Source organism: Coturnix japonica, chromosome 3 (assembly GCF_001577835.2).
Source record: "Coturnix japonica isolate 7356 chromosome 3, Coturnix japonica 2.1, whole genome shotgun sequence".
Classification (NCBI taxonomy): Eukaryota; Metazoa; Chordata; class Aves; order Galliformes; family Phasianidae; genus Coturnix; species Coturnix japonica.
Window position 1 is genome coordinate 58,974,695 of NC_029518.1, and position 27,469 is coordinate 59,002,163.

At 37.2% G+C, this 27,469-nt stretch overlaps 1 protein-coding gene across 1 annotated transcript; it reads left to right on the forward strand.

Annotated features, from left to right (window-relative positions):
- The first annotated feature begins 791 nt into the window (after nt 1-791).
- HDAC2 (histone deacetylase 2) lies at nt 792-16,828 on the forward strand. Its single transcript, XM_015858749.2, has 14 exons — nt 792-822; nt 1,393-1,505; nt 2,032-2,149; nt 3,054-3,128; nt 3,420-3,558; nt 6,266-6,407; nt 9,657-9,749; nt 9,850-9,958; nt 11,381-11,521; nt 13,114-13,222; nt 14,650-14,780; nt 15,242-15,397; nt 16,180-16,237; nt 16,442-16,828. The coding sequence occupies exons 1-14, from the start codon at nt 792-794 to the stop codon at nt 16,470-16,472; spliced, it is 1,446 nt and encodes a 481-aa protein (XP_015714235.2). The 3' UTR covers nt 16,473-16,828.
- Nucleotides 16,829-27,469: the final 10,641 nt, after the last annotated feature.

Here is a 27,469-nt window from a genome sequence, read left to right on the forward strand (position 1 = left end):
CCAACCTAAATCTTCCCTCTTTCAACTTAAAACCATTTCCCTGTGTCCTGCTATAGTCAGCCCTTTGTTATTGTGCTCTTTGTATCTGTTGTTTTTTACATGGAAATAGGGGCATTACTTTAAGAGCAACTTACATAGATACCTTCATATTACATTATGTTAGGCCATATCTGCTTTGTGAAGTGTCCTTATTTGCCCTATTACTTCAAAAACAGAAAGTTGGATTTTTAGAATCCTTCGATATTTCTAATCTTACTTTAGTGCTTGCTCTTCTTGGTGATGCTATTGAAGGCTGGTGTTTTCCCTTCCTTGTGGCCCGGAGCTCACGTTGAAGAAGTGAAACTACAGCTGCTTTGTAGCAGTGCTACTTCTTACCCTTGCTTACCAAAACATGAAAAATTACGTTTTGAAAACAATGTTCTTTCTTTTCCAGTAGGCTGGAAAATTTTGTTGAAAAAAAATGTTGAAAATTATGAAAGAAAAATAAAATGTTTTGGAAGATAAAATCAGTAATACTACCAAGGAATTTCCTCAGAAGGAAAGAAGAGCTATTGCGAATAATTGACAACGTGATAGCTCTTGAGAACTTAATATACCTACTAGGCTTGTCCACATCTCCTGAAACACATGGAACTTAAGTTTTATTCAGAATGGTTTGTTTCTTGGAAAAGTCTGTGTTTGGAGCAGAGGCAGGTGTGTTCTCCTGCTGTCCAGGATGGAGGAAAACAATGTCTGGTGACAGTAGCCATTCTTTCTTCCTGGAAAGAAGTGATCAATATGTTACGGTAACCATGTGTCTAGTCATTATTCAGTTTGATGAGAGTAGGGTTCATCTGAGTTGCAAGGCAATCTACTGTGGACTGGATCTCTAGCAGCAGGTGGCTTGGAAATGTTTGTGCATGTGATTACAGCAGCAGGTTTGAAGCTAACTTCTGGAATGTAACTGTTAGGATTAGCTAGGAAGGGCAGCAGGGTAAGGAAGTATCTACTTAAAATCAGTTCTTAGAAAATGGTAGGTTTTGCTACAGCTGCTGTTGTGGTATAATGTCACTGTCAGTGGTGGTTTCTGCTCCCTTCATAATTCCTATTTTGTTTCCTGTTATTCTGTTCTCCAGTTCCATCCCATTGTTTTCTTCATTCATGATTTGAAACCACTCTAGGCACTTCTGCTCCCCCACTACTGTTGGCTTGTAGTAAAGGTCTTAGTTTTGGTCTTTTTTGCCATCTGCTTACAGCTTTTTTGGCTGTTTGTTTTCCTTGTGGTGTGTTTGAAAGAGCAGTTCGTTCATATCTCTTTTTGGAATCATCATATTTACTTGTCTTTTGGGAGTGATTCTTCTAAGTAGCAAAAAACTTGTTTTGTAATGTCAGTTCATTTCTGTATATTGACAGGTGATATTGGAAACTATTACTATGGACAAGGGCATCCAATGAAACCTCATAGGATCCGAATGACACACAACTTGCTCCTAAATTATGGCTTGTACAGAAAAATGGAAATTTACGTGAGTATAAGCAATGGAATGTTTACTGAAGTATAAGCAATAGATTGTCCACTGATGTATTGGAAGTTGGCTTCAAGTATTCTTACACAGATAAACAGGTAGAAGTGGGAGTAGAAATAGAAAATGCTTAGTGTATTCAGTGTACTTTTACTTCAGATTGAAGTGCCTTTTAATAAGGAATGTTTTTTTATATATGTATATAAAATGTGTGTGGGTGTATATATGTTATAAATATATATATAACCACTGCTGTCCCTTTCTGGAAGGAGTGAAAAGCAGCGCCAGTAGAGGCTTTAATGGTATTTTTATGATTATGTGGGGGTGAGATTATGGTAACTGCACAATGAATTTAGTGGGTTCAAGCTATCAGAGTAATCCTTGCTTTGTGCAAAATACCAGTAGTAGTAGTTTCACTGTTCTCCCTTCAGAGCAGGTTAGATTTCTTTCAAGCTGTCTGTTTTAGTTAATTGTTAACTGGTTTTGCAGCAGTGCTCTAATTATTTCCATAACTTATTCTTCTTATCAGCGACCCCACAAAGCTACTGCTGAGGAAATGACCAAATACCATAGTGATGAATACATCAAATTCCTCAGATCAATAAGGCCTGACAATATGTCTGAGTACAGCAAGCAGATGCAAAGATGTAAGTGTCAATATTAAGTAAATTCTAAGTTTGTACGTCTGCTTCATTGGTTGTGGTGTTTAAACTTAAATATTCAGCAGTGTGATGTTACAAATAGTAGCTACATTAATTTTGTGTCTTTTAATAAAAAGCAGCTATGTTCAAATAAATATTCCTGACGTTTACGAAAGGACTTGCATGCAGAATGTCTGCTGGGTGCAAAATAATACTTTCTATAGACTTCATGCACCGGGTTAAACTTCAGCTGTTAAGCATTTGCAAAACTGGCTTAGAAATACCTTCTAATGCAAATTCTTTCTGAAGGAAAAAATAATGGCTTAAAGAATAGTAGTAAGATATTAAAATGTGTTGAAGTCAAGAAATCGAGTTGACTCTCTGGTTGGAGTGAGGTGGTGAAAATAGCACGTTATTCACGTTTTCTGTTAAGTAGTTTTTCAGACTTTAGGAGTAAGTTCAAATTACTGTCAGAAATACAGTTTAACACAGCTCTACCAATATATAATATGTGTTTGTAACTCTTTACAGTGCCTTATTCTCGATGTATTTTTCCAAGAAGCTGCACATTTATTAATATGATGTTAATCAACACTTGTTCTAAAGCAGACAAATGATTTAACTTATTAATGAGACAGCTTTCTATGGAAACAAAGAAACAAAACAAGCAAAAAAACCAGTTTGGAGTCATCTTAAATGGTAAAAACTGTGCCAACAGTTGTTTGATTACTAGGAGCTTGGGCAAACTTTATATTTGTTTCAGTGTTTAAAACTTAGCTTGACAGAAAAGGGGAGAGGGGGGTAAAAGTAGTTGAAATGCTAAATGAATTCTGCATTTTTATGCGCTACCCTTGCCTATAGCAATGCTATTAGGATTATGCTTTTGAAGAGTAATGTGTTTCTTGCACAGTTAATGTTGGAGAAGATTGTCCTGTTTTTGATGGCCTGTTTGAGTTCTGTCAGTTATCAACTGGAGGCTCTGTTGGTAAGTACAGATTGTTTGCCAGATATTTTGTAGCTTTATTATGTTTATGTCAGCTACGTAAACCTTCGGTAATATAGATCCTGAAGCAAATACAAGTTTGTTTTGCATAGCAACACAAAGATTAACAGTTATTTGATCTATCTCATATTTGATTATTTGTATATCATGAGATCTAGGATTAAGTGTGAGATTTAATGACTTAAAAATGAGATACTGTTTCCTTTAACAAATTTAAAGACCTTCAGAAGTTTCTGACTGTTTTGTTTCAATTTTGTGTGTGTCTTTCTACAGCTGGGGCGGTAAAATTGAACAGACAGCAGACAGACATGGCTGTAAATTGGGCTGGAGGACTTCACCATGCCAAGAAGTCAGAGGCATCTGGTTTTTGTTATGTCAATGATATTGTGCTTGCCATCCTTGAGTTACTGAAGTAAGTTTTATGGTAGAAAAAGACAAAAAAAAAACCAACAAAAAACTATTTAAGGTGGCAAAATTTTCAGTAGTTAGATGTTTGAAGATATGGATTGTAATGTCATTATTTGTCCGTTTTTGTAGCTGAGCTTGTACAGTTTCTTGATGAAGAAAACTCCCAACTTTGTTCATTTTGGTTTCAGCAAGAAGTCAGCTAAAATACAGGCAAGGTGGAAAAAAATAGCTATTAGGAGATAGCTTTGAAACACGTTCTTAAAGTACTTTTTAAGCACAAGGGTAGTGAACTTCTAGATATCACTATTACAGGAGCTTGAATGAAGCTGTGGGTGACATTAGATTGAAAATTAGACATGTTCTTGGGCAGGAGATCTGTAAATGGAAGCTAAAGAGATCTCATTGCACTTTACAACTTCCTGAAGGGAAGCTGTGATGAGGAGGGGCTTGGCCTCTTCTGCCAGCCAACAAACAGGACCCGAGGAAATGGCCACAAGTTGTATCAGATGAGGTTTAGACTGAACATAAGAAGGAACTTTTTTTCTCAGAGAGTGGTCAGGCACTGGAATGGCCTGCCCAGGGAGGTGGTGGAATCACCATCCCTGGCAATGTTCAAGAGACGTCTGGATAGGGAGCTAGGAGATATATATGGTTTAGTAGTTTTCTGTAGGTATGGTAAAGGGAGGACAGTTGGACTAGATGATCTTGCAGGTCCTTTCCAACCTTGTGATTCTATGATTCTATGAAAGAACCAAGAGGTGATTCACCCTTGAAAAATATCGTATGTTGTAATTATAGATGTTGGGTAACAGGTCTTGGAAAATGGATAGGCTTGCTTTCTCCTGTAAAAGTTGTCTTCTGTTGCTACTCATGGAGACAGAATAGTGGTCGAGAGCTTTGGCCTGACTAGTGGTCACTGAAGCCTCAGGTGTTTTGTTCTCAGTCATAGACCTATTTGATCTCTCAGTTATGCCCTTTTATTTTCCATCTTTCAGGACATTGCTAATAAACAGGAATTCTAAGGAAAATCATACACTGAAATTTCTTGTGTTGTTACATAAGTTAATGTGGCTGTTAAGAAAACAATGAAATAACAGCTGTGCTGCTTTGGTTGTAGAGTAATAAATGAAGAGGGGAGTAATGCAGAATTGATCACAAAACTACCTTCAAGCAACAGTGCGTCAATAAAACCTCAAGTCGTTAATATTAGTTACAGTATTTAATGGGACTTTATCTCTTCTAATCGCATAAGGCTTATTTTTTACAAAAAACATTGGCATTTGACTGCTTGGCGGTGGAGCAGCTGAATATGCTGGTGGCAGGCAGTAGAGGGAAATAGCTGTAACTAGGAAGTAATTTTAAAAATGGAAGAAGTTGCTGGAGGCACAGGTATTTCATATTAAAGCATTCATTTTAATATGCATATATTGAGGATATAAGGAGAAGCTGAGGGAGTTGAGGTTCTGCATTCTAGAGAAGAGTAGCCTCAGGGGGAGGCCTTGTGGTGGCCTTCCAGTACCTAAAAGCGGGCTGGAGGGAAATTCTTCATCAGGGAGTATAGCAATAGGACAAGGAGTTATTAGGAAGAAGTTATTTACTGTCTGGGTGATGAGGTGCTGGAAGAGGTTGCCCAGAGAGAGGCTGTGAATGCCCCATCCCTATAAGTGTTCAAGGCAGAGTTGGATGTGGCTTTAGACAGCCTGATTTATTGGAATATGTCCCTTCCAATAGAAGTTGTAACAAGGTGATTTCTTCCAGCCAAAACTATTGTGATTGTCTCTACCATCTAATAAAAGCAATATGGTTTTTCTGTGGTCTGGTTTTGAATACTGGTTTTAAATCTTGTATGTGAAGGAAGTAAACTTCAAACCAGATATGGGTTATATCACTGCAAGAAGCTGTTCTATTTGGTATCTTGTTAAGAGAGAAAGATCTTAGCACACAGGAAACTGTGGCTGCTCTGTAGTTTATAGCACTGAAAAATTTGGTGAAAGTGTCTTCTGATGGTGATAGACTTTATTCTTTACTGAACAGCACAGGATTTAAGGGTCGTTTACTGTAGTTTTTAGTGCTCTTGCCATGAAGCAGCTTTCTTTATTCCTCTCAAATAAAATGATCAGAAACTTGCACTATTCAAAGAACTGTTAAGCCATACTGTGGTTTTATGTTAATGGTAAGTACAGTTGGAAACAAGAACATGCTTATATCTTTTAGTCTTTGCAGAGGTGAAAAAGGAGATTTGATGGAAAATAAGTCTGCAAAAAATGATATTTTAATATTTATGGAATATGGATTATACCTGCTCCTGGCACTGGTTCTTCAAAAATTCTTGAAAGGCATACACTTCAAGTTGTTTCATTACAGAATGTTTTGGCAATCATTGAGAAACTAGACAAAAGTGTACCATGAAAGGGGTAAATTCAAAGGATCTGGACAACAGAAATTGGTATGAACAGGATTAAAAGGTAAAACTACTCCTGACTAGGACAACTCAGTTAAATATTGAATGCGTTGCGTGATAAAAATCTCTTTAAGATGAGCTTATTTTTACCATCATCCAAACTGTACTGATAATTCTGAGATTTATGGTAACTTCAAAATTATAAACTTTATCATAATCTGTGATTTATTTCTATTTTTCTTTGGTAGGTATTGATATCTTATGGACATAACAGAAGATTGTGATTTCACATGTGTAATTTTCTTTCTAGGTATCACCAAAGAGTGTTGTATATTGATATTGATATCCATCACGGAGATGGTGTGGAGGAAGCTTTCTATACCACAGACCGTGTCATGACTGTGTCCTTCCATAAGTATGGTGAATATTTTCCAGGCACGGGGGATCTTAGGGTAAGATTGAGCATGACATTTCATTGTGATAAATTCCTTCTTATGCACTTCCGTGTGGATTGTACTGCTTTCACAATTATACTCCATAATAACATGTATTTTCTGTAAAGTTACCATGTTTGTCTGGATTAATAGTTGTGTTGAGGAACCTTAGGAAGAAATACTGGAAGCAATTATGCTTCCCTCTAGATAAGTTAAGCCAACACTTTGACTTCTGGATATATTGTCTGAGCAGTGTGCTGCACTTGTAATTACAGTCAGTACCTTTCAGTTCTGCAGATATAGAGAAAAGTAGGTCTTTGTACATCACAGGGTTTCAAATCTTAATTCAGATCTTAAAATAAATGTATACAATAGTTTTAGTAGTCACAGTATTTTTCATGCAACTTTACTGTGTTAGATTTGCTTAGTAATACAGTTGTTTTTGTTTTTTTTCTTGTTATTTCTTACGTTAATAAGGTACATTTTGAATTCTAATGCTTCCCACTGCTGTAAAACATCAGCATGCTCCACAGGTGATTTACTAACAGTACATTTAACTTGAAGAAGGGAACAACAGACTGTGAAGCATTATTATCTAAGTTGCTGGTGGATCTCAGTCACAGCTGAGAATGGAAAATAATTTGCCTGGCTCTTAAGATTTTTATTTTTTAAAGTAAGTTAAGCCATTCCTTCTATTAGACTCTGTCTCATCAGGACAGGAAGTTGTTCCACTTTGCAAATTGAAATATCATTTCACATATGAAGATTAATATATTCTTCACTTGATACTCTTGCTTTCAGCTTCTCTGTGACAGCACTCCAAGGATAAATCAATTCCTTGTTAACAGCTTTGTTACATTAGTTTGTACATGCACTTATTATATTGGTAAAGTAATAAAAACTACTAAAAAGATCTATGAAAATGTATTCAGAAGGCATTAGCTGTACTTGTTATCTTTGCACTGATACAAGTGATGCAGGTACTTGTCTTTACTGTAAAGTTTCCAGAATGTGTATTGCGCTGTGTAATGATACCCAGTGGACAAAGCAGTAAATCATAACTGAGCGTTAAGTCTGTAGGGTGTTAAGTGTATTCATTTCACTTTGTTTTTGGAGCTGACAGTTGTTATGGTTCTTAAATTTTGTTAAGCTGCTTTATAGATTGACTTAGGAAATCAGACTTGGTGGGTTTTTTAATGCATGTGATTTAACTTGACTGGCCACAAGGTGGTGGTGGTGCTTTAAACAAGAAAACAGCAGAGATCAGGATGTTCATAGTGACTAGCTTTTGTTTCTGAAATTGGTTAGGTTTTGGTGTAGCTTTTTGGTTTTGTTTTTTTGTTTTTTGTTTTTTGGGTTTTTTTGTTTTGTTTTGTTTTTTGAGGATTAGATATCTTGATGTCTTAAAAGCAGCAATTCCCATTGACAGAGGAGTTTATGGATTCTTCACCTCACCACACCCAGGACGAAGAATTAAAAGATACATGTTTGAAATAATTAGTATTGTGTATTATTGGGATTTTTTTTTTAGCATGGTGTAAGTGACGGGCAGTACCTTAGGCATTGTAACTTGTCCTAGGCTGCTCAATAGTATTTTTTTAAATGAGCATTGTCTGCATACAGACTTAAGCAGGCTTTATTACAGCTAATTGCACATGCCACCTTCCTGCCAGAGAAAAAAAAATACAGGAACGCTTTTTTTTTATATTCAGAGTTTGCAAAACTAGTTGAGCTAAGTAACTTAATTTGTTCTGGGAATCATTATTCTGTTGCTTGTTTCCATTCAACTTGATTTTTCTTTTGGTAATTTACGTCAACTTTAATAGCCAAATCTTAAACTTGTTGTCAATGGACTCTGTTCAGACTTATTTTAGTAATTTTTTGCTGGGTATAGTTTGCTGATCAAGTTATAGGTTTCTGACTTAGAAACAAATCATGCACGAACTCACAATTCTGCAATTATAAAACCACCACTGTATCTGATTTACAGACAGGTTGCCTTCTTCCATTCTAGTTCAGCTGTAATATCTTTTTTTAACTGAAGGGAAATGCACAGGCATTTAGCTTTCTGTGTTTTAGAAAAAAATGGACTTGATTTCTTTGATATCTGAAAAGCAAAGTGCTGTCACTTCAGAGAAATTGGCTTCTGAAAGCCTAGATTCAAATCAGATGTGTTTAGCAGGGGTTTTCAGTGTTGCTTGCAATACTGTGAACTCTTATAACCTGCTGGAACCTGCTTATAACCTGCGCTGGGCTATTGACCAACAGTGAAAGGTGGCTACTGAAAAGGGTACGTTGCCATTCCATTTGCTGCAGAAGATGCATTTTTCAGAAAGAAGAAAAAAATCCAAGACTATTTCAACACCTTCTGTTGATAAGTTTAGTGTTGCTAGGTCATTCTGCTAGGGACTTGCAGTTTTTCAAGGATGTGTGGCTCTTACTGCGTATTGTTATTTGATGGTAGTTTATAGCTAAACTGATTATGTTGTATCTTATTGTCTTCCCCACTACACCTTGATTAGTGGCAGAGAACTGCAGTTTGCAAACTGGATCAGATTCTGTCTAGTTTGGTGATGAGCTAAAGGGAGAAAATAGGAATGTGTGGCATGTGAGTATCTTTAGGTATTAAGCTGGTAATCAATGGAAGAATCCAGAGTTGATTCACTCAATATTTATTTATTACTATTTATATACCAAGACTTCTAATACATATGTTGTCCAGGAATGCCATTTAGATAGGCTGGTGTAGTTCCTGAATTGTTAACTGATGAAACTGAGAATAGTCTGCCTGAGTTTTGGTTGGTTTTTATTTTGTTTTTCTTAATTAGAAAGTATTTCTTGAAGGGATCCTTTAAGTGGCTTCAATTTCTTTCTCCTTTCAATCCAACAAGAGCACTCTCCTATGTTTGGACCTGAGAATACAGCTTTAAACACCCTCTCAAATTATAATCTTATGTATTGTGCATCCTACCTTGCTCTCAGTTCCCTTGCCTTTTGCTGGGCTAAGTTGATTGGTTACATGTCATCTTTTAAGTTTTTCAATTAAAAAAAAATCAAGTGTAATTCCTGCAAGTGTTGTGTTGTTATGTAATTATTATTACATTTCAAAATGGGGAAATCAGAATCAAGTGCAGTATTTTGCCTGTTGTTCCCATCATGGCATGAACAGTGATACAAAATAGCTCATTGTGGTATAGAGGTTTTTTTTCCCATGATGCCATTGTGTATTATTACAACTGTAAGAATATTTTCTGTCTTTGCTTATAGGACATTGGTGCTGGAAAAGGCAAATACTATGCTGTCAATTTTCCAATGAGGGATGGTATAGATGACGAATCATACGGACAGATATTCAAACCAGTGAGTGCTTTTCTGAGCTCTTTGGGATTATGCTTTTTTCATTTTGTGGATTTATTTTTGTAATGTGAATTCACAACATGATGTTTTATATTGATTATAGATTATATCAAAAGTAATGGAGATGTACCAGCCCAGTGCTGTAGTATTACAGTGTGGAGCGGATTCATTGTCTGGTGATAGGTTGGGATGCTTTAATCTTACTGTTAAAGGTAAGCAGAAAAGTGTTTGTTGTCTGTAACTTTTTACTCAAGAGAAACTTCTACCTGTTGTATTATTTTCCACCAAAATTGCGAGACGAGGACTGGAGTTGGAGAGATTTTGTTTGTTACCATGATTAACCACCTCTTTCTTTACTATACAGAAATGGCCAAAAGAGAGACAGAAGTTGTATCTTTCTGTCCATCTAAGAAAGTTAAGAACCCTGGTATTCCATGTTCTTCCTAGCCATTCAACTGATTCCCTTTCTTCTATGTACAGGCTTTTCTGTAGCTTTAAAGCAGTGTCCTGGAATGACAGGATGACAACAGTAGTCCTACTGCAACACTTACTGTGATGGGCAGCTAACAAAACTAACGGGTCTCTTAGTAGGACTCCTAAACATCAAACATCTTGTTGGGCATAAAATAGGTATTGCTGAAATTAGAATACTGATTGCATTGTTATGTTTATACTGTTGATTTTTTTTTTTTTCTATATACTGAGCCTCGTGGTAGCATTTGTTTCTAATAAACTTTGTAGAATTCGTTGATTTCTTACTATTAATTACATTTCTACCCAAAAGAATGATTCTTGGAATTAAGATGAGATTAATTTAGCAAACAACATAACTTAAAAGGTTAATACTAATATTTATAAAATGTTAAATACATGTTGAATTGTTGGTAAGCCTTGAATCTAGTCTTTTTGAATCATTGATTTTTCTGTTTTTTGTGTTTTCTTAATGAGGCAATTAGAGTTTTGTAGGCAACAGTATAGTGTCTGTTGGGTCTGCAGTGTTTCAGGGTTCTTTTCTTGATTTGCACCAGGTGGCAAAGCTCCTTCAGTTGCCCATACAGATCAGATTTTTTTTCATCTTACATATCTTGGAAACCAAGAGAGCTGCTGCCTCCTACAGATGCCTTTCAGTATGCTGTATCTACCTGGACTGTGTACTGTCTTGGCACCAGTTTACTCTGTAAGCAAGACTTAGCAACCTTTTGTACAGGTTCAAATTTAGAAGTAGAAAGGAGCAAGTACTGATTTACTTTTTTTTCGTTCTTCCCACTTTGTGTTTAGCTGAGAAATTATCCCTAGATTTGTCACTGTCTTTCCATAGCTAATATCAATACAAAACACAAAATACTTGTTCTAAGAGCATTTCAGAACTACAGTGGTAGGAGGCCATCATCCAAAGTCTCTGAAAATGGGGACGGATAATGTTCAGAGTGTTTTATATGCATCTTAACTGACTTGTGAAATTATGCTTAGCTGTAGAGGGTGACAATTCTGTTTTACTTGAATCAATTCAGTTCTTACTTGATAAGTATCACGTATAATGAACTCTAAGCATATAAGAGTATATACAAATCACTTTTTCTTCTTACTTACTGAATGTTTTGCATATATTGTCAAATATTTTTTGTTTGTCACAGGTCATGCAAAATGTGTGGAAGTTGTAAAGACTTTCAACTTGCCGTTGCTGATGTTAGGAGGAGGTGGATATACTATTCGCAATGTTGCTCGTTGCTGGACATATGAAACTGCTGTTGCCTTAGATTGTGAAATTCCTAATGGTAAATATTCCACAAATTCATACCTTATTAAGAAATAATCATAGGAAGGTCAATGTGGAAGGATAATTATGGAGATATTTGCCAAGTTCTGTGTGTCAGTTTAGAATGAACTATAGAGAAAGCCATTGTTAAGGCTCAGCTGATAACTTTTCACAAGCTTATATACTAAATGAAGTTTAGAGACTTAGGGCTTGCTTATGCTTTTATCAAAGCTTAAAATTATCAGGTCGCTTAGTATATATGTTATCATATGTTTGGCAGTGTTTTTATTATGACAGCACAGACATGTTTAAGCTGGGTAATGCAGATACGGTGTTTATAAGAAAAGTCTGAGTGTATAAGTACCCATTTTGCACGGTAAAACTTTATTTCTTCATTATATCTTTGACCTAAAAGTGTCCTTATTGACATCATCTGTTCCAATTGCCTCAATTTTGGCTATGCAAGCTCTTACAACTTTTAAAGCAAAATAGCAATAGTCAGCTTCTTTTAAATTCTTGAATAATTAAGTAATTTATCTGAGGAATATCTCCATAGAGCCTACACTCCCTGTAATTCTGGCCAAGTATGCTTCTGGACATATTTTTTGAAAGCTTTTCTATGAAATTAGTATTTGAACTGTCTTGTTACATCAGCCATTGGCAGCTTTCACGTTGGACTGCAGATTTACTGGTAACGTTTTGATATACATAGGTTGCTCCAAAAAGTAGTCTCTCTTATTTCTGTAAAAACTGCAGCATGTACAAAAAGAACAATAACGTTGTTTGATACAGCAAACTCTTAGCTACAAAATACTGTTTTCCAACATAATCACCACTAACTATGAATTTTTAGCAGTGATGAATAAGAGCCTGCATACCACACTTTAAAGTCGGCACCAGCAGAGATGTGTCCCACTGTCTATGTTACCACTGCTGAAACATTCTACCCACCACCTCACTTTGCTCGCATCTACTGTTTGGTCTCCATAAATGCTCAGCAAGCATCAGTGAATGTCAGTAGGTGCTATTTTCTCTTCATGGAGAAATTCAGTTCTACACCTTTATTTCATCTGCACTTCATGTCAGATATTGTTCTGTCAGACTGCCCCTTTGCTGCCATCTGTCACGTGGCAACAAAATTTAACAGAATATTGGTGGGAAGGTTCAACTTCTACTATGCTACCACTAGCATCTGCCTGTGCTGTCATGGGCTAACATCATAAAATAGGAAGCATTACTTTTGGAGCAACCTTTGTACCCCATCATAGGTTTTACTGGAAAAAAATCCTTACTGGCTCACATAAGGTAACTTGGAAGTACCTGTAAATAATATCAGTTAATTGTACCACATCTCCAAAATTAGCTTTTTTAATTATCAATTTTGTTACCTAAGCATTGTCAACATGTGTTCTAACATTATTAAAACTTATTTTAATAGAACTTTATTTTGTTCTTATTGTATTGTGCGAAGAAAGCATGTTTAACTTAATGTGTTGAGTAATTTAGAGAAAAACACTGAAGGTGATACTTCTTGTATTTTGTGTGCACTTTGTATTTAAAATGATTAAAATCACCATTGGGTCACAGTTGTCTTTTCTGTTCTATTTATAGAATTACCATACAATGATTACTTTGAGTATTTTGGACCAGACTTCAAACTTCATATTAGTCCCTCAAACATGACTAACCAAAATACACCAGAATATATGGAGAAGATCAAGTAAGTAGTGCTTACATTATTTGCCAAGTACATGTGTGAGTTGTGCTTCTCTAAAGGTTTAATATTTACACAAGTTTGAGAGTTCCATTCCCTACTACACGCTGAAAAAGTACTGAATAGAAAAGACATTTTTTTCCGTTTTATCAGAAGATGAAATTTTAATTAAAATATCTGTGCCTACAACATTTTCTGTGCTTATGAGTCCTGAGTATTTAAAGAAGAAAGGCTTAGGACTCAGTTTCGGTGGCTTTTTCCCCTTCTTCCAGAAATGAAAGAGTTGACTGTTTTATTTGGCTTACTCTGATTTTGTAAGAAATTTATCCTGTCAGGAAAGAAGCTGTGCTGTGCACTGATTATTAGGCTTCCAAATTCTCTACTCCCTTGTCCAAACACGAGTGATTGTCATTCTTTGTAGCTGTCAGCCTTAAAAATAGAAATCATGTGAGGAGACATTAAAAACTATGGAAAGATGTGTGCAAGCGATTGAGAGACTGTAGTTTGATGAGTCCACAAGATTTGTGAAGTACTTATTGACAAGCTGTAGATATTGTGTTCTTAGGCTTTGCTTCTTCAGTTTATGCCTACCCACATCATGAAGGTTTGTAAACTAATATTGGTCTTCAGAAATGGAATAATACTTAAGAATAATCAAATCTGTACTCATCTAATAAAGAGATAATTGGTTAACCTGAAGTACTCATTGTTTACAATTGTTTTGTTCCTGATTTGGATTTAGAAGAAGGTCATGTAATAGAAACAGAGACTGTAAGGATCTCATAAAACCTCAGTTGCCATTTCATTCTTTGAATTGTGCAGGGGGATACTGAGGTAGTTGTCACAAATGCTGGTGCTTGTAATCTCCCAACAATTCTCTCCACTCAAACAGCTTTGGACTGATAATTTTGAGTCCCAGGTTATCTATCCTTGTTCCCGCATGTGTGTCTATGGAGTGTGGGATCTGTTGCATCAGCTGGCTTGGACAAGAATGTCTATTCTCCCTGTACTAGCCAGTAAGCAATTTGATCTAGATGGATCGCTTTTGATCCTGATCTTACTGTTGCACACAGCATGGAAATAGTCATGCTCTAAGTGTCTGGCTTTCTTCGGAGAATAGTTTATTACCCAACCTGATAGTCTTGTCTATTAAATAGAGTAATACTGTCACCAGGTCAGCCCAAGCGGGAAGGACACCTACTGACCTAATGAAAAACTGAAGATTGATGTTCCCTGACAGTATATGTATAAAATTTAAGAGAATGTGATATCGAAATAGGCTGTGAATACTGGTGATCTGCTGTGGATGGAAGGCTTTCTGAAGGCTTTCTTAAAGAAAAGCAGGTTAACTTTGAGTGCAGAATTTATCAAATTGAACACGAAATCCAAGGAAATACTACTTCTGTGTAGTAGTAACTTTGTATTAATTACAGGCAACGCTTATTTGAAAACTTGCGCATGTTACCTCATGCACCTGGTGTACAGATGCAGGCCATTCCTGAAGATGCTGTTCATGAAGATAGTGGAGATGAGGATGGAGAAGATCCAGACAAACGCATTTCCAGTAAGGGATACTATGAAGTCCAAGTAGAGTAATCCTAGTTTTAACTGTTCAGAACGTCAGTCTGAAGTGCGATATTGGAAGATGAGCACTTGGAGAACTCATTTACTAAGTAAAAAATACTTTTGCTGTTGGTCTGCCAGTTTTGTGGTTATTAAAGTGGCCTCTGTGCCCATATATGAATCCGTACAGGAGTCTCAAGAAGTGCTCAAGAATACTTGAGTCGTATAGAGCAAGTTGTTGCAGTATATTTTAATATACTCCAGAAGTGTTAGATCAGTTGTAATGGAAGGACTTAGCTTCTGACTTGCTGTTCATAAAAATAGTAATGAATTAAGTGTTTTTGAAAGTAAAATGATCTATCTGGTTTATAACATATTTTTACTAGTTCTTAACTTGGTAGTTCTTTGGTCTATTTAGCCAGTCTTTGTTCTGACCTTTTTGTTTAATTTCTTAAATCCTAGTTCGAGCATCTGATAAGCGCATTGCCTGTGATGAAGAGTTTTCTGACTCTGAGGATGAAGGGGAAGGTGGACGGCGAAATGTTGCAGATCACAAGAAAGGAGCAAAGAAAGCTAGGATAGAGGAAGACAAGAAAGAGACAGAAGACAAAAAAGCAGGTAGGATTCTATGGTTATTTTATCCTACCTTTTAGAATAGCAGGCATTTGTCCTGCTGGAAGGAGGATGCATTCTCTGTTAACAGTTATTTTACTATTGAAACTTTTTTAATCATATTTTAAAAAACTATTTTAAAGTTTAATCAGTTTCATCATTGATTTTAAGATGCAGCTGTTCATCCTGAAATAGTATTTCTGTGCAGACTTGAACAATTGGATTAGTGTTGTTTCTCCCCAAACTCAAAGCTTTATAAGGCAGGGGTTTGTTAGGGTTTTAAAAAAAAAATAAATAATAATAATAATAAAAAAATTATCTTGCTTTAAGTATGTTCTTTTTTTTTTTTTTTTTTTGCTTTAATGGAGTAAGGCTGCTGGTTTTCTTCTGAAACTGAAGCTTGGTAGGTTTTTAGGAATACTGTACTTAAAAGAATTTTGGGGCTTTTCAGTAAAAGGCTGTATCATAAGACTATGAGATAGTGAGCCCCATGAAACTTTGGGAAAAATGCAGTTTTTGTTACAAACAGACACTCTTTTGGCCAGTCAAGAGAAACTATGCCTGACTTGCTTTGAATCACTTGGCACTGTGCCCAGCTAACTCCCCAGGATGGATACATTTAATGTTATATGTCAATAAGCAAGGTTACTTTTTTCTTTTCCGGAAGCTGTTTCTCTTAGTTGCAATTGTATCTATGAAGTATAGCTGTCCCGGATTTTTTTTTCTGTCCAAAGGAAGGTCGCTTGCATTTCTTCATATATTTCAAACCATGTAATTTTTATTTTTAGATGTTAAGGAGGAGGATAAATCCAAGGACAACAGTGGTGAAAAGACGGACACCAAAGGGTAAGCAGTTAATTAATATCACATTATTGAAGAACATCTAGTAACTTAAAGTATTCTTAAGTATTGATTTCTGTACAGGTACTTGATTCCCTCATAATACTAAACACTTTACACTTAGAACAAGACTAACTCTACGTTGCATTTCTGAAATGGTTAATCTAAAAAATCACGCATTTTAACAGTTTATTTTTTGCTTTTGTACAGAGCAAAGTCAGAACAGCTCAGCAATCCTTGAACAAAAGATAGCCTCACATCAATTGCAGAACATAATGCTAGAATTGGAGAATACCTAAAGGAAGAAGTTTTCATTTTGATAAAGACTGCTGATTTCATTTTTGTACTATTTGGCATGGACCGTATTTATTTTCAAACGGCTTTGTTCTGGTTTTTGGCAAGTTGTATTGTGAGTTTTCTAATTATGAGGCAGAAATTCCTTTCTTCACCATGCTTTATGTAATAGTATTTAAAATGGATGTGAGTTATGTTAAATGTCTAAACTGATCTATTAAAGTAATTTGCCTTTCCTGAGCTGATTTTACCTTTTTTGTAATTTTATCTTTATTAAAAAAATAAAAATAAAAAAAAATTGTACTTGGTTGTCTTCTGTCCATCACTGAACTAAAAAGACAAAGCTCCGTGTAAGTTGAGCAGATTTGTGTTTGTCTCTGAGTAGCAGATAAATCTAGATAGGCAGATGGTGAATATTCAAGTTGGACTGTGCTGCTTCATGTGCTTCAATGGCTGCTTCCAAGAGTAGCAACAAATATAATATGAGTACATGAGATTTGAACGTGTTGAATAAATGGGGGAAGAGATATTAGAATAATGTGGTTGTAGGAACTTGCATTTTGATACAAAATTTTAAAGCTCAATGATAAAATGCCTTGTAGCATCCAAGAACCTTTCCCACCATCAGAATCTACTCCCAAAACTGGTTAATTTGCTGTAAATGAAATTTCTATATGGTCATCTTTCAAAACATACAAGATAAGAAGTAAAGGTTTGGCTGTAATTAATAATCTGTCCTGATTTATTTATTTTTTTAATAGCTATAAGCATTATCAAATGTTGTCCCTGTTTTAAGAAGAAAAACACATAATTTTTTCTTTGTTGATTGCTTAGTTCATTCTGTTGCCTGAACTGAAACACAGAAACCTGAGTATACTTATACTTCTTTTTTCCTCCTCTCAAGACTATCATAGTCTTTGTTTTCAAGCTTACAGAGCATTGAACACTGAAGTTTGCAGTATTGCTGTTAATTTCAAGTAGTTTGTGAATTAATCACTGATCCTGTTGGTAATTGAAGTTATTGTTATCTATTGTGTGAACTAGTGGACTGAAATGCACTGTTTAAGGAGAGAAAATACTACTTATATGTATCAAAGTGGTAAAATGCTGTTTCTCTGTTTTCTTTGAGGATAGCAAAAGTACAAATGCAAGGACCAAGACCATGGGTTTGGGTGCAGTTGTGAGCATTTGTGTTCTCCTGTGTGCATCTAATGCCTTCTAGCTCTCTAGTGCAAAGGATAAAAGTTAGATTTGAGGAAATATAGGGAGGTCACAGGTTTATACCAAAGAGGTGAGAAGTGCTAAATGATGCCAAAGGCATGCCTCTAAGTGCCAAGGAGTTTGGTACTCTAAATTTTGTTACAGAAGTTTTCACGTTATATAACTGAAAGTAGCAGATATATTTGTATTATATACGTGTCTTAAGGTGGTGGGTTGATTGGTTGGTGTATTATTATTTATTTATTTTTGAAGTTGATATAACCTTACTTTGTGTCTGTTAACAGGGTTTTTGTTCAAGTGACCTGTGGTCTATGCCATTGTTACAAGTATATCAAAAAAACATTTCTAGATAATGGTATTGAAAAGCCCAGATTTTTAACTTGGGATCACTTCAACACAAAGTAATGAAATTTAATAATGTTAAGATATGAATGAAACCCAAGAATACATGTGATTGTAAACCTCAACTAGAACTAAAAAATAAGAGTTAATCTTTTTGCCTCATCCTGCATTTTTCCATGAGAAATTACAGTGCTAAAACTACTCTATCCTGCTGAGTCCTGGCAAATTTCTATTAAAGGCAGTTGTACTACTGAAGTATATGCCTTTGTCTTTATGTAGCCTCACTACCTAAACATTGTACTTTGGATTAACTGTGAATTCTCCAAACGTAAGCAGTTTAATTTATTAATTTTTCCCCTTCTGAAGAGAAGCTGTTGCTAACCCTTCTATAAATTTTGCAGGTTTCTTCTGCAAAATGAATGTCTCTTATGCCTTAGGTCCAGTTTTGTTAGACTGTGTTTAAGCCTAGAGGACAAGAGGGGAAAAAAAGCCAAAACCTGTCCTTAAAGGACTGATGTAATTCAAGTGCAACGGGCTTTTAGTTTTACATGTTCAAATGGTGACATTCACTATCCAATTTCTAAAAATCAGGAATTGTGAGAATAGATGTATTTTGATATTCATGTTGGTTATCAGTTCTGAAGGTTTTTTATTAATTTTTTTTACTAGTATTTATCGTCTTGCTGCCATCTTCATTGTACGAGTGTTCTTGCAAAGCATTTGATATTGTTTTCACTTCATGAGGAGTTATCTTAGCAAGAGCTCAGAATACCCGTGGGTGTTTTCAGAACTCAGTCTTCCCATCCTTTAAGTAATATTCTGATAATTTGTGAATGGGCTTAAAACAAATCTGAAAATTCAGAATTTTCTTTGCTCTGAGCTTAGAACTGACAACTTATGTTTGCTTGTCTGGTAGTATTCTGAGGCAACTCTTTTTAGCTAAATTTCTGGTGGGATTTAAATAACCTGTAAAAGGAACTGTATTATACATAGCTGTTTCAAACAATTATAATCAGAGACTGTTCAGAACGTGGCAACAGAAAAAGTACTTTTTAATAGCTACTGTTTTTTAACTCTAGTAATTTGTAGTAGTTACCTATTGTAGTATTCTCTCGTCTCGGAGAGAGTATGCGACTATAGATAGTTCTAGATATAATATATCTATTATAGATAGTTCTATAATCTTATTTAAATAGTGGTTATCTACCATAGCCAGCAGCTCAACTTTAAACATAGTGTTTAATGCATTTCAGTCTACCCCAGAGAAGATGGTATCTCTTTGAAATGGCATTTATTGTAGATAGATGACTTGGCAAAACTAGATGTCAAAGCTGGATAAAAGCAGGCAGAAGTAGAGATCAACTTCCTACATTAGAAACTTGGTCTAGTGTTTTCCATGACTGTGCTGCCAGAAGAAAAGGAAAAAAAGGCTGCGGGTAAGCTTTAAGTGATTCCATGCTGCAGTTTCCAAACATGCTCCACATGGATAATGCATATATTGAATGGTTCTCCATTCTTAAAATCTGTTCTTAAAACTTTCTTTTTTGATGCTGCTTTTAACGCTATTTGTTTCAATAAAGTGCCCTAGAGATCTAGCTGGCAGAAGCAAAAACTGTGTTGCTGTAGGTTATATCAAGCTGTGTTAAGCCTAGCACAAAATGGAGTTAATATTGTGCAAGTCTCTTCTGTCTGTCTTATTTTTCTTGGGAGAGCTGGGTGGGGGCTCTTTTGGGTTGGGTTTGTTTGTTTGTTTTTTCAGGCTAGCAAGCAATTGAAAACTGAGGAAGTGAAGATCTGAGCGAGTGAGGAGTTATGAGTCAGAATGCCACACTCTTGTGTGGCTGGCTACGACCCTGTTCGATCCAGAAGGTTTTTAAACACAATCGCAACATTCTTTTAAAGTTTCTATTTAGTACCTTTCTGTGGAGGCCAAATTTATAAGGGGAATTTCTGACAACTCAAACTGGAAGAAAGAGACTTAAATGCTATGAGTTTGTAAGTGGAATCTCTCTGTGTTAAGTCTTCAGCTTTTTCGTGATGTGGATGAATGGGGCATACTTCCCTAACTGCATCACTGTGCTGGGTTTTTTGATTGTTTCCCCTTCCTTCCTTTCATTCTATTTTTTGGCAATGTTTTTTCATTCCACTCAGAGCTAACAATCTGTGGAATTAGTGAATCCTTGAATAGACAGCACTGCTGTAACTGTACTGCAAACGTTACTTGTCTGATAGAATGCCTGATTGTCAAGAACCTGGATGCTCTCCTTTAAAATAAGTAACAAGAATAAATAATGAAGTGTGGTATGGTTAGAATTGCTCTGAATAATTTTATAGTAGTATGCTTCCACCTATGGGTGAGGCCTGGGCTGCATGTCGGGGACAGTTCTACGGCTTCTGTAAGCGCTTCTACTGATTATTGTTTGGAAACCCCCTTCATTCCTCACATATGAGAACACTCCGTATCTAAAGCTCCTTCTACTAGAGGGAAGGGAAGAGCAAATGTAACTGGAGTAGGCTTGGATGGGAAAAACACTCAGTTGCTGATTACTGTAAAGTCTGAGAGGCATTTTCTGTTGTTTACCTTACCAGATGTTTCCTATTCCCAGATGAATGGTGTCATACGTCTTAAAATGATGGGTTAAATTTCACTAAACTATTTTGAGTGGCTAATCGGAAAGACCCCTTTGAGATTTGATGTTCTGAGGCAAACTGTGGTTCTGAAAATCAGCACCTCCAGAGGGAAAGTGCTCAGGCACAGGAGAGCATGTGAGCATCTTCTGGTTTTAAAAACAAGGAACTGAAATTTTGGAACATGAGTTCAGCCCTTATGTGACAGCAGCTGTGATTAATTATTGTATACACGCCTCTTTTGAGATCTTTGTGCTGCAGGAAGGCGTAAATAAAATTATTTACACGCTTGTATTTTTAATATTTAAAATATTTCTGATACTTTTATAAACCCTCTTTAGCATGAGTGTTACTGTTTTTGTTTTCTCAGACTGCCAAGTTGCCTCCTGACTGGGAGAGCTGTAATGTGGGACTTGGAATTTCCCTCGTGTTACTGAGGCAGGCTACCAAAGAGCAGCAGAGCGTGTTACTGTGGCTAATTTGGCTTTTTTTTATCCCAAGTGATACCAACCTGAACAAAGAGTTAGGGGAGCTTCTGCGGGGAGAAGTGCTGAGACAGAAAACACCTAAGGTGTGTCTCTTGTAATGAATTACATTGAAATTACCTTGCTTACCTTCTAGTGAGGGTCTGGCCAAGATAGAGTTCAACTCAGGTTGATTTAAAATTAGATCTTAGGTAGGCTGAGGTCATGCATAACTAAAACAATGTCTTTCAGGTGCTGGCTGAATGCATCCAGCAGCCAGGAGCTGAACTAAAGCTTTGGGATTGAAACTAAGGTATGTGAGAGCTGAATACAACAGTAACTTATTTTCTGCTGTTCATGTTAGAGGGTGCACCAGGACTGCAGATCATGCTACCCTGGAGCCACCCCCTTCCCACAGCACTCATCTTTGTTTAAAAACAAGCAGGTCCCGCCTTGTACAATCCCAACCATAGCATTTTGCTACTTGCAGTCTCCATTGAGGTGATATTGGAGCTCCTAGGAATACTGAATGCTGCAAGGGGCTTTATGCATGGTGTTTCAGAGCTTCAGATTTTGCACTGTTTGCTGGGATGTGCCTCTCTGTTCCCTTTCTTCCAGTTTCTACAGTTTCCTGGGAGCAGTTGGCTTAGTTCTGCTTGTATTCCTTTCTGGCTGTGGGGCAAGATCAGCCACACAAGCTTGTAGTTGATTATGTGAAAGGGGCCTCTCTACTGCTAAGGGCAGTGGAAGCCAGCAAAGGGGAATCTGTGCTCCACCTTTTCCCCTCTCCCTGGACTGGAAGTTACATGGAAGTTTTACTCTGCTATGGACACTGACTCCAGGACAAACAGAAGAGTCCTGACCTCACCCAACTGTTCTCTCATGCAATGAAATACTGTAAACATGCACTGCCTGTACGTGATGCTTCTCAGTAAACTAAACACAGCTAATACAAAAGATGTACAAGGCCTTCTCAGATCTGTTCAGCAAAACAGCAGAGGGAGCTGAAAATCTCATTAGCAAACGCTTAACTTAAATGCTTCTGAAGCTCAGAAAATACCCACAGAACTCATGCAGCCTCTTTCCCCTAACTCCTGTGTGGTCACTAAAACCATAGCTGCCCTGTTGAAAGAATTGGAAGTGTTTTTCCGACGTGTTCACTGCATTCATATCCTACCCCAGCAAGTAACACCAGTTCCTGAGGCTGAGAGCAATGGAAGTTTTGTTGTCGATAGCTCAAGTGTTGCTTTCTACACTCACACCTCCTCCTTCAAGCCAGTAACCCAGACAAAAGGTGACATAACTGGCTTAAGTGATCTGGGACTTGGAGCATGGGTTCATGAAGGGCAGGTCCTGTTTGACCAACCTGATCTCCTTCTATGATCTCATCTGGTGGATGAGGGAAAGGCTGTTGATGTGGTCTACCTAGACTTCAGCAAAGCCTCTGACACTGTCTCCCACAGTATTTTCCTGCAGAAGCTGGCAGCCCATAGCTTGGATGGGTACACTCGGCTGGGTAAGGAGCTGGCTGGAGGGCTGGGCTCAGAGTTTTGGTGAATGGAGTTAAATCCAACTGGTGACTGGTCATGAGTGTTTCCCCAGGGGTCAGTGCTGGGGCCTGTCCTTTTATTGATGACCTGGATGAGGGCATCGAGTGCACCCTCAGTAAGTTTGCAGATGACACCAAATTGGCTGGGAGTGTGGATCTGCCTGGGGGTAGTGGGGCTCTACAAAGAGATCTGGACAAGCTGGAGAGCTGGGCTGAAGCCAATAAGATGAGGTTCAGCAAGATTGAATGCTGCATCCTGCACTTTGGCTACAACAGCCCTGGGTGGCGCTACGGGCTTGGGGCAGAGTGGTTGGAAGACTGCATAGAGGAAATGGACCTGGGGGTATTGATTGATGTTCGGCTGAACATGAGCCAGCAGTGTACACAGGTGGCCTAGAAGGCCAATGGCATCCTGGCTTGCATCAGGAACAGTGGTGCCAGCAGGAGCAGAGAGGTAATTGTCCCCCTGTACTCGGCACTGGTTAGGCCACACCTCAAGTACTATGTCCAGTTTTGGGCCCCTCACTGCAAGGAAGACACTGAGGCCCTGGAACGTGTTCAGAGAAGGGCAACAAAGCTGGTGAGAGGTTTGGAGCAAAGGCCTTATGAGGAGAGGCTGAGGGAGCTGGGAATGCTCAGCCTGGAGAAGAGGAGGCTCAGGGGAGACCTCATTGCTCTCTATAACTTCCTGAAGGGAGGTTGTGGTGAGCTGAGGGTTGGCCTCTTCTCTCATGTCATTAGTGATAGGATTAGAGGGAATGGTTTCAAGCTGCATCAGGGGAGATTCAGGCTGGACATTAGGAAGTATTACTTCTCAGAAAGGGTGGTCAGGCATTGGAATGGACTGCCCAGGGGGGTGGTGGAGTCACTGACTCTGGGGGTGTTTTTTCATGAACAGCGTTGAAGAGCTGCTACAAACCACTGTTGTGGTCCTACTACTGCACCTATTCCTATTATTGCTTCACTTCTGTCCCTGGTTTTGTTATGGACAGTTTGTTTGTAAATTCTTTGGTGAGATATATAGGGAGGTGGGGGCTCTTGTTTTTTTCTGCGAGAAATATTTGGACATGACCTTCAAACATTCTATTGTCTCAACCTTCTTGCTGTATGATTATTTTTTCCTATCCCTACTTTCACTATTTACTGTGTCTTTTGTTGTTGTTTGTTTGTTTTCCTGATTCATTATGGAATCACAATTTGACAGCCAAGGAAACAATGCAGAATTATTCACTTACCAGTGTGAACTCTTCTTAGACAAGTTACTGCTTTACAAGACTTGATAGGGTGACCTTTGCCTACTTTTCACAGGCTTGTTGTAAATTAAGTTCATTCAACTTCTTCCTTTTATTGATAGGAACAGGAAGGCACCAATCATTAATCCTAACCCAATGTAAATTAAAAATAGTGTCTTTCTGATGGTAATTCCCTCTCCCATCTCTTTAAGCTTTCATACCATCACTAGTTTTCCTTTCTATGTCTGAAGCAGAGAATGGATAAAGATCCTAATGAAAATAGTTGTCAGCATGACAAATGCCAAGTACTGAAAGAGCATGCAAAAAAAAGCACAGGATAAAACATTAGCAACTCATATATCCGTGTTGACCTTTGTCCTTTAATGCCAGAAGGCTCTGTGCTACTTGAAAGCTGCATATTAGGAAATAAATCATTTTTTATTAACTCTACCATCACAACACAAATACAGCCCTTCTAGCACAGTGTCACTGTCCTGAAATGAAAGAAAATGCCCTTGCTGCATGCAGGGCTGGGAATTTAAAAGGCTTGGAGTAGATGAACTAAACCCTTTCCCTCAAGCCTCTAAGATAACAAGCCTTCTGGAAAGGTTCTAGTCAAATAACAGGCCAGATAATGTGGACCTACCATGGCTGCTCTGAAAGTAATGCTTAGTATTTTATGATGTCACAGGCAGATGTTGGTGGTATGACAGTAGAAGTCGAACCTTCCCACCAACTTTCAGTAACATGTTGTTGCCCTGTAATGTATGGCAGCAGAGGGGCTGTCTGACAGAATGGCGTCTGACATAGCAGTGTGGTGTAAAATGGAAGCAAAGTTGTGTCATTGAGTTCTTCCATGTGAAAAAATTGACATCCATCCAGGTGATTAATTAACACAAACAGATTTCTAAAAATGTTACTTTCTAAAAATCACTGCAGTACTTCTGCCAATGGTCTGTAATCCTCCTTCTCTTATCCAAGGAATTATCATGTTGAAGGAAACATTATTTTAAGATTTTTAACTCAATGTTGGTCCAAGATTGAGCAACTCTTTATTATCTGTGCTAGTACACCTCCCAACAGGTTTAAATCTACCTGAGGGACACATGCATTATTTTAGTATACAGGATGTTCTGCATTAACTGATCACGTTGGTTCTAGGTAATTATTAATCTAAAAATAAAGGATTAAAAAAAATAATAATTCAAAACTAAGTAGCTAAGTAATACAGTAACTACAGCAAAACAGCTTTCAAAAAGTTAAGCAGAGATGAGGAGGAGGTGCCTCATTCAGGAAGTGGTGGTAAAAGATCACTGAGCAAAAGTCACTGGGAAAAATTCTAAGCTGATATAAATATTTGACAACTTACATTTATATAAACACTCATCTATACTGCTGTCAGTCCTACTGAATCCTTGCTATTACTATACAGTATTCACAACAGAAGTAAGCCTATTGACACATTTGCTTGCTGTGTTATTATTTACAAGCTACTTTCAAGCATGCAAGCCTTTGTCACTTTGGTAGCAGTCTGGTTGCATTCTTCTCTGTAGAAGACAGCAAAGCTGTATCCAAGATTTTCAATGGGAAGAGAGTGTTTTGACGCATGTGCTTCAAAGTTGGATCAAACATTTTTTATTCCCACTCCATGCCCCACACTCGATACATTATGCACTGATTCTGCTCTATCTCTTTGCAAAGGCGTTTGGTTCTGGTATCAGTTCTGTCTCCTGTATGGAGACCTTTTCTTACATGCATGAAGTATTTGGATATGTCTATTTCAGCTCACCAGATTTTTGAATCCAGTATGAATGTCTGTGCTGTTTCATTGAATGACCATAGTAGGTCAGGATTGTTAAGTTTTAGATAGAAGGCATTATCTTTTTCCTGTTTTATAAGACTTTTTTGTTGCTTGTTTTTTGTTTGGTAGTTTTTCTCTTTTGGATATTTTTACTTGATATAATATTGCAATGTGGGTAACTTCTGAGATATTTTCAAAATATTTTTTCAGAATATTTTAGCCTTTGTGGAACTAATGTTCCATTGAAGAAACACCCAGAACCTGGAATGGGTTGGATGTATAGATAAACATTTTCCTGTCATACTAAAATAAGGCCACAAATGTGCATATGTGTGTTGCTCATTCAGGGTACATCACGGTTACCTTCAGTTTACTTTATATGTGAGCTGGAGCTACACAGGTTCTAAAGAGTACGTTGTCTGTTTTAAGGAAGAGTGACCTATATATGTTGACAGACCAATAGTTAACACTGTAATCCACTTACCTGCAGGCAGCATCATTCCTTCCATTGTCAGTGCTAGTGTGTCTCCTTATCACATAAGGATTTTGGAAGTAATTCAGGAACTCTACAAATGTCAAAGCCTCTAGCTGCCTCCTGCATATGCAAAATGTGATTTTTCCTTCTTCAAAGCCAATTTATGTTACTATATCTTAGTCTTGGCTGAATCCCTAAACACATCACTTTCCTTGTCTGAGTTTTGGTTTTTTTTTTCTTTGGCTGGTGGTTCTAATTCCTTAAATCTTTGGCATTCAGGGCTTTACCAATCTATCTGATCCTCTCTGTTTTCTCAGCCAAAGAAAACACAACATCCTGCTTGATAGCCTGCTGATGTTGCACATACTGTATATTACCTTCTGCAGCACGGGAAATCAGGATTTTTATGTTTTTGGAAGACTCGGGTTTTCTGTAACTTCATACATATATCTATCTCCAGATCCTGATAATCATGCTGTAGCATTACAGAAGAAGCACATCCTCAATCAAGTTTATTCACTGAGCCTGAAATTAAAGAGTTCATGGAGAAGTTACACAGTTCCATATGTATGATTGTGTATTTGCAGGAGGAAATTCTATTCTATGAAACTGTAAGATAAGGCTCTTAAAACGATGACTTTCCTTTTGGGCTAATTGAACATCTCTACAAATTTGTATTGTTCTGTTGTGTTTGTTCTGGAAAATAGAGATATTAGTACTGTGAAGCTGATGAGCATACTTAAATATAACCTGTATTGGATGTTTTTTCTTGATATTTGACATATTTTCAGAGCACATCATAGCTGAAAGTACAACATCGATATCCTTGTTCATAATCTTGACTCAAGTAGCAAAATGTAGAATTCTATTGTACAATTTTTGTTCTTTCATTTTACTTCATGTTATCAAAAACTATTTCACAGTCAGTTTGATTGACTGATTTGAAGCTAATTATTATCAGGCTTTTCCTCAATCCCTGCAAACCTTCAGCTTGCCATTTCAAGGGGATCACTTAGACATGCATCAGCTTACACATCTCAGACCACTGTACACAACGAAGCTACTCCCTTTTTCTCATTGCAGGTATCATGACCTGATAGGCTTATCCAGTCTCACAGTGCAGAAGTTCAGTGCAGTGAAGTTCTTAGTCATGTCAGCTATTTCTGGACTTTTTTTATTATTATTATTCCACTTGAAAAGTAGGTCATTCTGAGCTACAGTAAGATGAAATT

Coding starts and splice junctions, on each gene's coding strand:
- HDAC2 (XM_015858749.2), top strand. CDS start 792: ATGTGTCTAGTCATTATTCAGTTTGATGAGA. Junction 9,750..9,849: donor ACGGACAGATATTCAAACCA/GTGAGTGCTTTT, acceptor TATTGATTATAG/ATTATATCAAAAGTAATGGA. Junction 11,522..13,113: donor AGATTGTGAAATTCCTAATG/GTAAATATTCCA, acceptor TTCTATTTATAG/AATTACCATACAATGATTAC.